Source organism: Stegastes partitus, unplaced genomic scaffold (assembly GCF_000690725.1).
Source record: "Stegastes partitus isolate 25-593 unplaced genomic scaffold, Stegastes_partitus-1.0.2 Scaffold539, whole genome shotgun sequence".
NCBI classification, from domain to species: Eukaryota; Metazoa; Chordata; class Actinopteri; family Pomacentridae; genus Stegastes; species Stegastes partitus.
In genome coordinates this window covers 160,074-171,844 of record NW_007578270.1, presented here as the reverse complement: position 1 = coordinate 171,844, position 11,771 = coordinate 160,074, and the positions used below count along the sequence as shown (strand labels likewise).

At 45.3% G+C, this 11,771-nt stretch overlaps 1 protein-coding gene across 1 annotated transcript in view; it reads right to left on the bottom strand.

Moving 5' to 3' along the window:
- The window catches only part of LOC103361865 (cytoplasmic phosphatidylinositol transfer protein 1-like), an 18,073-nt gene extending 10,191 nt beyond the window's left edge, over positions 1-7,882 (bottom strand). The window contains exons 1-4 of the mRNA XM_008288074.1: positions 7,672-7,882; positions 4,511-4,679; positions 925-1,013; positions 188-195 (exon numbers count right to left, since the gene is read on the bottom strand). Coding sequence (XP_008286296.1) covers positions 188-195; positions 925-1,013; positions 4,511-4,679; positions 7,672-7,882 — 477 coding nt within the window. The remainder of the gene's footprint in view (positions 1-187; positions 196-924; positions 1,014-4,510; positions 4,680-7,671) is intronic.
- Between the last annotated feature and the right edge of the window lie 3,889 nt (positions 7,883-11,771).

Below are 11,771 nucleotides of genomic sequence, written 5' to 3'. Positions count from 1 at the left end.
CACTCCACTCCACACCGCTCACACACACTCCTCACCTCATTATTTAAGGAGTGTGTGTAGTTTTCCTCCTGTCAGAGTGTGACAGCAGCTTCTCTCACCTTTAAAAGATTTGCATCCCAGTGGCAGGATGACAGTGTTTCTGTGTGTGTGTGTGTGTGTGTGTGTGTGTGTGTGTGAAGCTACTCACCGTGTACTCTGATCATAGCATCAGCAGAGGCCATCAGTGTAATGGGCAGAGATGGGAGGCGTGCGGCGGGTCGGAGAGAACAAAGAAACAGAGGATAAAAAATAATTTAGCTCAAAATGGAAAAAAGGACCATTAAGCCTCAGCAGCAGCAGCACTTCAGCAGAAACCCATGAGAGAAGTCCATTTCACTAAGACACAGTCCTATTTTTTAAATCCGTGACACTGAGCAGAGGAGCTGCCTGTTCACCACCTCCAGGAGACAAGAGATATCTGCAGGCTGCTGAGACGTTCATCTGCATTCTGCTCTGCCTCCTCTACAGGTTCGTTAAATGATAAACTTCACAGGAGGCTCACAGATGGATCGTCTTTGTGTCGGCTTTGCAGCAGCACTAGAAACAACATACAGTCTGCAGTGGGACCTGATATTTAGTTGCTGAGGTCAGTGCTGCAAACCAGAAATAAAGATGCAAATAAGAAACTCAGAAAGCAGCAGTGAGCCACACTTGACTGGTTCTCTGAGGACAGCATGCTGCCGCTACGTCCTCCTGCCCTCCCAGTGATCCCCGGTAACGGCCGCCAGCAGTGAGCAGGACTGTGTTTGTATTGGGCTGCAGAAAATGGAAGTTATCGACGTCGGGATGTTATTTCAGAGGAAGTAATCATTTCTACGAGAGCCACAGGCTGTACGGTGTAATGCCCTACAGATAATGAACTGCTCTTGTGCACAGAAACATTACCTGTGATGGTGTATGGGTAGTAGTTCCAAGCCTTCTCTGTGACGTAGAATATTTTCGGGACCACAGCTCGGGCCCAGCTGGGCAGCTTGCTACAACACAGAAAGAAGAGTGGACAGGTTGGCAAACTCTGGAGGAAGAGCTGGACCGACGAGACAAAGAGCTTGTGTGCTGCACAGTGTCCTCTCCTAGAGTCTCTCTGCTCCTGAACAGGCGATGGGAGGCACCCAGCTGAGTGGAGCCATCATGGAGGCTTCCCGGGAAGGCTGATTACACTGATTACACCCTGCAGGAGAGCTTCACTGGAGACGGGGGCAGGGACGAACACACAGAGGACCGACTTCTACTCAACACAAATGGATTCTGAGCGTTGCAGCCCAGTAGCACCTTATTGGACGTCCAATCAAAATGCAAACTGCTGCCGAGGAAAAGGGGACATCAGGGTAAATACCTCGGCTAACGAGATAGGAAGGGAGGAGAGCTGCCAAGACACACGTTTTACAACTTTTAACAACCTTCAACAAAGGAACAGTAAGTCCTGATTGGCTTTATATTCCCAGAGAACAGGGTCATTAACGAGTCCCATCAGAAACCGTTCGCTGCGGCCTGGAAATCAGCCAGTCCAGCACCGTGAGAGGACACAAGGCCATCATTAAGCTGGAGCTGATTCCTGGATAATTCTTCCTTTAAGCCCTGCCTCATCGCCCTCTTCTTTTCTTATTCTGCATCTAGAGTCTGTGGAGGCTGCTGGGACGTGAGACCGACGCTCCCCAGGTTCCTCTGCAAAGGCCTGTCCACCGCCACGGGAGCGTCCAGACACAGCAGACATGTCCTCACGCTGCATTATTTACAGGCCCCGAACCCACACACACACACACACACACACACACACACACACACACACACACACACACAGACTGCAGCTATAATATGATAACAGGTGGTTTGTGGGTGGAGGGAGGCTCGACGTCCGACAGCGACTGCTCAAATTATCCATCACTTGCACTGACCTCATCTCTCTCTGCCCACACACACTCTGACACTCAGCCAAGAACACACACACACACACACACACACACGGCTCTATGAATTCCTCTCCTCGGTCCCTGACACCTCAGATTTCCCAGAGGCCCACTAACTTGTCACTCCCGACCACAGAACTTCACCTCATCGCTCTCTTATTATTCTGCATGCGGCTCCAGTTTCGTCTCATACTTTTATCTTTTCAGCGTCCCGGTCGTCTGCTGCACAACCTGATGGAGTTCAGCATCCACTCTGCTTTCTTATCTCACCAAAACATATCTTTAACAAATATATACATATACGAAATACATTCAAACTACCATCCAGGGAAAATAGGAATAGAAATAAAGTTTTATTCCAGCAAGGAGAAGCAGATGAATTAAACTAGTTTGATTTAGTTTAAGCGTTGGAGAACAACACTGTAAAACAAAACAGAACAGAAACTGTAATCTTCCTGCTGCTGGGGCACCAGAAACATAACAATCCTACAAGATTCTGCCTCTTTAATGTTTAATAAAGGATACTGACATGTGGAATAACTCTATAATGCAAATAATCAAGTGCAACACAATATAAAAGTCGGGTTTGACTTGAATCAGCTGCAGAAACTGTTCATTTTCAATAATAAGAAATCAATGCTTATGAGTTGATGAAAACACATTCAACATCTGTTCATACAAAAGATATTTAACTAACAAATCTAAAATTACACAATCACTAGAATATTAAACCTGAATTTATCAGTTTCATACAATAAATAAATAAAAGGGATGTTTAGTTGACATTACAGTCTGTTTATCGGTGTTTTAGTCTTTAATTGTTTTATGTTGTCTTTTGGCCTGCAGGTGGCGCAGTGGTTAGCACCGTCACCTCACAGCTAGAAGGTTGCCGGTTGGCGTCCCGGTGAGGACACCCGGGATCTTCCTGCGTGGAGTCTCCATGTTCTCCCCGTGCAGCGTGGGTTCTCTCCGGGTTCTCCGGCTTCCTCCCACAGTCCAGAAACATGCTGAGGTTAATTGGTGATTGTAAATTGTCCGTAGGTGTGAATGTGAGTGTGCTTGGTTGTCTGTCTCTAAGTGTAGCCCTGTGATAGACTGGTTACCTGTCCAGGTGAACCTGCCTTCACCCTGAGTCAGCTGGGATAGACTCCGCCCCCCATGACCCTGGTGAGGATTAAGGTGTAGAGATGATGGATGGATGGATGGATGGATATTTATGCAAGCTGGATGCAACGCTACTTGCACATCATTTTGAACCACTTGCAACGCTTCCTTTTGTTGTATCTTAACTACACCAACTGTTTATCTTGAACATCGTAACCTCTAGTAATAAATCAGCTGCATTTGCCAAATGCAAAAAATGACATTTTGACAATTTGACCGATGAGAGCAAAACGTGGTAAATAGATCCAACAATCTACCGCAAATGGAAAACATGATAAAACTGCAATTATTTCTGACAATTAACCGGTAAATAAAGTTTCAAGATCAAGACACAGTACAGTCATTATATGGTATCCCTGATAAATCCATGTTCCTGATCACTTACATTCTGTTTGTCTGAAGCTCATCTTTTGCTACAGCTTGAAGAAGAGAAACGAACAAGCTGCTGAGCCGCATCAGTAATAACTCCACATCAGTCCTTTTTGCTGTGATGTTGCACAGAAAACACATCAGGTCAGGTTCAGAACAAATTCATAAATGAGAGCCAAGAGAGCAGCTAATTCAAATGTCATCTACAAACCGAAAATTAAATTCTCAGTTTCACGCTTATCGAGTTTAACAAAGCGGCTCTGAGCTGCAAAACAGGCGTGAAAGAGATGAAACGGAACCGCAAACTGATTCACTCCAGAAACACAGCGCAGCCTGCAGAGCCTGCTGATATTCTAATATTCCCAAAGACTGTGATGATGTTATTGCACTTGACTATTTATGCTCAGCTCCTTGTTTTAGCAGGAAAGCGAACAAATGCTGACGTGGACGGATCGCTAAACGCCTCACCGCTGGCTGATCGTGTGTTTGTGGTGACAGCTACGCAGCCAAAGACGTCACATTGTCTCTGCAGGAGGATTACTGGAGCGAGACATGAGGAGGTTTAAAGTCTGTCTGTGGAAATAAACAATTGAAAGGATCTATTGGGGACTAAAAGGCAGACTTTCTACACATAAAATGTGAACTGAACACACACTGATCAACTAGTTGGGACAGCCTGCAGAAGCATTTCAGTATTTAGCTTCATAAGTTTTAAACATTTTGACGAATGAGCTGGATGGAAACACCGTGCCATCTTCTCTGTGCAAACTCATGATGCTGCAGCTTTTCTCCCTTCACTTGTCTTTGCCAGGAACAGTTTGAAGGTGATTTCCTGTATAGTCACTGTCAGAAGTCACTTCAGGTCACACAGGAAGCAGCTCATTAAAGACGGACACGTTGCTCTCAGGTTCACACTCACTTTGTCAAAAACACTTGTTGGTGTTTTCATTGACTGATTTCAGACTTCCTCTGACTAACCTCACGGACCTCGTGTTTGCTGATGGTTTAGCTGTCTCTGCAGCCGCTACACCTACTTGTTGAGGTAGATCCGTTTCTCGGTGAACTGGCCCGATCCGTGCTCCGGGTCGTCGTACGGCTCGTTCTGCACCACCTCCACGCCTTCCCCTCGCTCGCTCTGCTCATTGCTGTGTTTACTGATCATGTAGAGCTGCCCGATCCGGTACTGGAACACAGAAGGAGAAGCTCAACGTTAGATCACATTCTTATTTAAAATCTAGTGAGACCATTAAGGTCTGTCCATATATCCATCCAACAGCTTCAAACTAGAAGCTCTGATTTAGGGCATGACATAAAATCCACAAACAGTCTCCTGAGTGTGTAATATGGAACGTATAGGAAATAAGCAAACATTACTGAAATCAGGATCTTGCAAACACTGTATAAGAACCTTAAAAGACACACGTAAAGCAAACACCTAAATGGAAACACACACGACTAGATGATCCGACCAAATAATGAGTTAAATGTGACACTTTTGAATTGTAATTATTATCTGACATTTATAACAATCACATTTAAACATGTAAGGAAATAGACTTAACACAATAACATATAAATAATGATATATGACTACATACATAAAAGTATATATCTTTAAATATGAGGCATGTGGGTGGTCGAGGAGGCTGTCGGTTCAATTCTCAGTTCCTGCTTGTGCGGCGTGAGTGAATGTGTGAGAATAAAAACGGTGCAACAACATAGTGAGTCCAGACCTTTTAAATATTTATGTACAAACTGCTACCGTGACATGGAACACAGCACTTCCTGTTTACTTGATGCAGCTCCTGTAATTATGTTGACTGACAAAAACAGGAGAGAGGCCACTTTTGAGAGTAAATCATAGAATGTGGCAAAGAAATTAGAAACATGTAAAATACTCATCGATGAAACACAAACCGAAGCGTCTGAGCCGACGGTTTTCCGTTTCTTTTGCAGACAGGTGATTACACATCTGCTGCATGATGCTGAAGAAGCTACTCTGAATGGAAATTATATCTTCTTGGTTCAAGTCCAGCAACTGACTCAACAGTATAATTTTATAGCAACCATAAAAATAAACGCAGGAGGGAGAATACCAGGATTAGTGCTGCTGCAGGGCGCTGACACCTGAGGACAGCCGCCACCACCGAGGAAAGCTGCTGGATTAGAGTCTGTCTGCAGCACAGTGACAACGGCTTCATATCGGGTCAGCACAACAATAGTCCAGCAGCCAGCGGGGGGAGCCGCTCCCACGGCCCACCGCGACCCACCGCGACCCACCGCGACCCACTGCGACCCACAACCCTTCACTCATCGCTCACTGACCCACTTGGCCCCACCACGCTGTCACTCCTGGTCGGCCCCAAGGCTCAACTCGAGTGTCACATGGCAACTATTTTCCAAACATTTATAAAACGACAAGCGCTGGAGCGGGAATGCTGCAGGACGGAGATTTCCGACTGCTCCGGGCCTATTTCCGGGCAGGGGAACCCGATACAGCCCCGATGGTGAGTTATGGAGCTCTGCAGGAATGCCGAGGGGTCATGTAGGACTCAACACACACTCACAGAGCTCCTGCCAAGTATAGCCATGCTAAGCTAATGGAAAACGGACCAGGACCGCCTGGGATGTCAACTCGTGACTCCACATCTAGCCACAAAAAGCGAGCTAGGAATGGGCCGAAGGGAAACGTGATAGCGTCGTGGAAAAAGGCAGAGCAGTCAACAAGCTGCAACTCTGCATATCACAATGCCAATGTTTACATGTGCCGACCACGAGAGGAAAGCATCGAGATGCGACAGAGAATTCCCAGCTGGGATGTTTCTGACTGCAGAGCTGCTGAAGTCGCAGTCGTTCTGCTGCAGTGACAGTCGCAGGCAAAGGACAAGTTGTGTCGCACACAAACACAACCGTCTGCATCGGACTGATTCATCACATTCAGTCAAATGGTGGACTGACCAGACTTTCTGATTCCAGCTTCGCAACTATGAACATTTGCTGCTGTTTTTTCTTGCAGAATATTTTTGGTCGTTGGACAAGACTTTGACGATGTTCCCTTCAGTCCAGTCGGTTTACACACCACACAGCGTACACAAGCAGCGAATCTGTCAAAGTCTGTGTGTTGAACAAGACCGAATAAAACACTAATGATTCACTGACAGATGTTAATACTGGTGATGAACTGGTGAACATTTAGTGGAAATCAGGAGCTAAAAGACCAGATATGTTCTTTACAAGTTGGTGGAGACCAAACATGGAGCAAAAAGGAGAGCAAATACTGAACTTTGATTCATCAGGTGTCTCTAAATGTGTAAATAATCATTGTTTGCATTACAAGTCGACAATATGCCAAAGTTGTGTTTATGTGGTGTCTCCAAACGGCAAAAATGAATAAATAATGCCGTTTATATGTGAATTATATTGACTGGAAGCCCTGTCTCATGCCAAACTTTGGTCAACAGCACAAAATGTATTATTTTTACTAAAAAGAAAAGGCGTGTTTTTTAAGGGCTTTTATTTTGGCGGGACTTGTTCCTGTAGCAACCTAGGAACCACTGAGCACTCTGTGGCCAGCATTTGTGTGTTTTGATCTAAGCATTAATCTCTTCCTAAAGCTAACCAAGTAGATTTACAGCCTAAACTTCAGCCAGTAGGTCTGGAGAGTAAATCAAAGCAACGCATGACTGAAAACACAGCAAAGCAGAGCAATAACACAGAAAAGAATGGTCTCACATGGACCCAAATTCTAGTTTTTTTTAAGTGAAACTTGAGAGCAGATGCCAGTCGGTAGAAGAACGGGCCAAAAAATAGAGGAAACTCACAATTTCTGAGTTGTCACTGTGAAACGATTCCGTGCTGCACCGACGTGACTGTGAGTCTGGTTTAAATGACACCGTAAACAAAGCAGTGACCTTAAAGCTGCACCCATGTTTCACAGGAGATGAAGTGAATCGTAACACACACAACAACACATGTTTTATAGCCAGCGTCGATAACAACCGCGTTCCCTGAACAAAAGCACGACTCCTCTTCGTCACCAGGTTGGATATATTTGCCGTGCCATTATTTTGTCGAGCTCGTTTAATTAACAGCACCACACGCTGACATTCTGACCGCTGGAGAAGGACGACGATGCTCAGATCAAAAGATTTCTGCTGACAAAAGAGAGAAGTGGCTGAAGAGGATTCATGAGTGCCTGCGCTGGATGAAAGCGTCGAGGCAAAGTGGCCACTGGAGAGGACCTCTGATCCACCGCCGGCCGCCGCCGCCGGCAGCAGCAGCAGCAGCAGCGCATTAGCATTAAGCACCATCTTTCTGTGGCTCTCAGCTAATTCAGGCTTCAGGAACACAGCGTCATAAACAGGACGGTCTGAAAGCTGCAGCTGATCAATGAGAGGCTTCTTCATTGTTGTCTTTGGAAACCTAATGACTAGAAGAGGAGAAGAGTGTTCATGAATAACCTCTTAGTAGCTCTGTGAAGACAGTAGAGCCACTGGACAGGATCAAGGAACAACACTGTCTCAGGTGTATCTTCTCCTCCACCTCTTATTCCCTTCTGCCTTGTACCTCCTGCTCCACCTTCACACCTTTCCCTTTCTGAACTCCTTTCTCAGTCACATCCAGATGCTGCTCTGAGCTCCTGTTTCATCCATTAGAGCTCACTTCAAATCGACTAACCGTGCTACATCATTAGTCAGTGAGCGGCTCTTAGTTCCAGGAGTTTGACACCCAAAGGGCCACTTAGAGGAGCAAGATGGCGAGAAAACCACATGAACCCTGGACGCCATCCTGCCCTGGTGCCTCCACTTCCTTTGTTTCATCATTGTGTAAATCCTGCTGTATTAAATGGTGAAGACAACCGTTAACAACCAGGACTTCAAGTCAATTTGTTCTTCCAGCATGTAAACAAGAGACGACCCTGTTGGTCTTTTTGTTTCCCTGTAAGCTCAGATGATAAACTCCTGCTGTTGTTTCACATGAAGACAGAGAGAGAGCCTTGTGTTGTTTCCCAGTGAGGCTGAATACGTAACGAAGGCTGTTCCATGTAGAGGACAGCTGACTTTCTTTGTCTGGATCAATCCACCTGGTGCATCGTTTGCAGCCCGACATCTCCCAAACTTTATTTTGCACTGGTGACGTGTCAACTATGAACAAATAATTCTGCTAGAGGAGCTTCACCAGCCGACAGTCTGAGTTAAGTGTTGGAAACGATGACGGTAAGTAGCTAACGATACGAACATTCAAATCCAAGAGACCCTAAAAACCTACGATTCTCTATTTGTAACGTGTTGAGCTACATGAAGTTAAAGATGCTGCTGCGCTCATGGGGTAGAGGGAAAGCCTTTAAAGCCTTCACTGTCCACCTGGGGAGGTTCAGAGGCTGACTGATGTTCACTGTCACTGTGGTGATTTATGGATTGTTTAAAGTTGGCGTTGTGAGCATAAATCAGATCAGACGGGGAATACAGACAGGATGTGACCCGGTTTGGTCTCAGACAGCTGGACATTACCTGAGGTGTACTTTTAACTGACTCGCCAAAGAATCCGACAGAAACACATGGATTAGAGTGAAGAGGAGATGAAGGAAGAGCAGGAGGAACGTAGTTCACAACAACAACATGAAAGGAGTTTAAGAGAAAAAGGTTCGTTTGGTTTGTTACACTGCAGCTCTGGAAAACAAACGAGCTGCAACATGTGGACTCATGAGCTTTACAGGTGCTGGACTCAGTCAGACTCAGTTGGCTGTCAGAGCATTCAGCGGATGGACGAGAGGCCAAAACGTCAAACGTTTGCTTCAATGAACAGCTGAAAAATAAAAAACCATCAGAAGACAACGTCGGCTGTGTTCATGTCACCGCTGCCTGGTTTAGTTCGATGTCTGTGTTGTGATCCAGCCTCTAGGCTCAGCTGGACGCAACAAAACACACCAGATGGAAGTGGTTCAGAGAACACAATTTATTGCTCGTAACAACATAACAGAACGGTGACGATACAAAAGAAGCTGGTGGATGTTGCTATAAATCAAAGAACCAAACGAAGGCTAACAGAGTGTCGACGCTAGCAAACTAAACTAAACTAAACTCCTGAGCCACCATTAAATCTGACAGCAACATCCACACAAAACAAAAGAAACTAAAACAAACTAGTGCCTCAAAACACAAGTAGCTGCTTCACCAAGTTGGACAGCTGCTAACGGGAGTCAGTCTTCACTGAGACTCTCTCAAACCTCCCACACCGAGCTATCAGCTGCCAACAGAAGTTACACGTCAGCAAACAAAAGACACAAACCGAGAGGCGCCAGGACGGACTGGTCACGTTCAATCCCAGCCAGCCCCGACTGAAAGGCTGCTGGTTGCTTTTATAGCCAGGTGTGGTGATTGCTGGGTGGAGGAGGAGTGGTGCTGGTCCAATGAGACGTGACCAGAGGCGGGGAGAACCAGGGCCAGAGTGCAGGTCTTCAGGCTGATTAGCTGAGATGACTGGCAGCTGGTGTCCTGGAGCAGGTCTCAGTCGGACACAGCTGGACCTACACAGGTCATCTCCACACCATGGTCACAAGTCCACATGACAAAAACGGCATCCTGGGCCAGAACAGTCTGGAATAAGTCCTGGTCTGTGGGAACCAACACTGAATGCACAGCAGCAACAGCACTCATGACAATGCAGTGAACACACACTTTGTGCCTGAGGTAGTGTTTTAAATGAAAGTGTTAATCGAACTCGGCGTCTCTTTCTGGCTCTGTGTTCTCACACAGCAGCAGGTGGCAGCGAGCGTAAGATAAGAGTCCTGACACACACACACACACACACACCTACACACACACACACACACACACACACACAGCTCACAATGCTGGGCTCATTGCTAGGACGTAATTAAAATTCAGCCAGAGACAGAGTAATTACTGCTCCGAGCGCTCAGCATTCGTGGATAAATGACTGTGTTGCTGAGATAAATAGCTTCCGTTCGACATCGACTGAGTGTGTTCATGCATGTGTAGCTGACAGCATGCACACGTATGCCAACACTGGCACACAGAGTAGGTTAATAAATACTCCTGTCTGCAGTCAGTGTGGGATCTGGTGTGTAAACGGGTGAAAGCCTCTGCAGGACATTGACTTTCTGTAGTTAGGCTGATAGACTATAATAAACTCACAAGTCATTTCTGACAGAATATCATCACTGTTAGTGAAATATGTCTATATTGTCTTCTGTTATCGTCCCATATGGATGAACTGTGTGTATTTAACATCAGGGTCACAGCAGATGCAGACAAACAGTGGCTGAAATATCCTAAATCTAAATGAGACATATTTATCTATCTCACATCTGCCTTTTTTTTTGGTATTGTTAATATTTTATTTTATTTTGGTATCTGTTTTCTGCTTCTTTGCACCAATGGACCAAGTCAAATTCCTGGTGATGTAAAAATTACTTGGCAATAAAACTGATTCTGATTCTGATTCTGATTCTGATTTATGTAGCCTGATCCTAATTGATCAAACTATAAACCAGCGGCTGGACCACAAACACAACACTTGGAATTAATAACATTGCAGCAGAAAAGAAGTGTTTAAAAAAACACATTTCTGGCTGTTTTATGCTCTTGTCTCATTTATTCTCACTGTGGCTCATCATTTTTTACTGCATATGAAGTCCTGCAGCTCCACAGAAACATCACGACGACCAGAAGGAGGAGGAACGTTGGATTTCTTTGATTATTCACTTTACAATAAACAAACAAAACAAAAGCTGGAGTCCACATCAGGTGATGCCACTAATGGAAAAAGAAGGTAACTCCACACACTGTAGATGTTTTACAACTCTTTAATTTGCTTACACACTTTTTCATATCTGGTTCTCCGGCTTCCTCCCACAGTCCAGAAACATGCTGAGGTTAATTGGTGATTGTAAATTGTCCGTAGGTGTGAATGTGAGTGTGCTTGGTTGTCTGTCTCTAAGTGTAGCCCTGTGATAGACTGGTGACCTGTCCAGGTGAACCTGCCTTCACCCTGAGTCAGCTGGGATAGGCTCCGCCCCCCACCACCCTGGTGAGGATTAAGGTGTAGAGATGATGGATGGATGGACTTTTTCATATCTGCTTTCTGAGAACACTGAAGAATGTATAGCTGTTTGCTTTTTGCAGAATCTTCTTGTTGTGAATCCTTCTTTTGGCGAGTTTTTAAATGAGACATGCAGAATAAAGTGATTTTGATTAAATTTCGTGATTTAAAGCTTCGATTTGGTCAAGTTTCCTAATGAAGAATGTTTTCATGGACCATTGGATGTTTGAG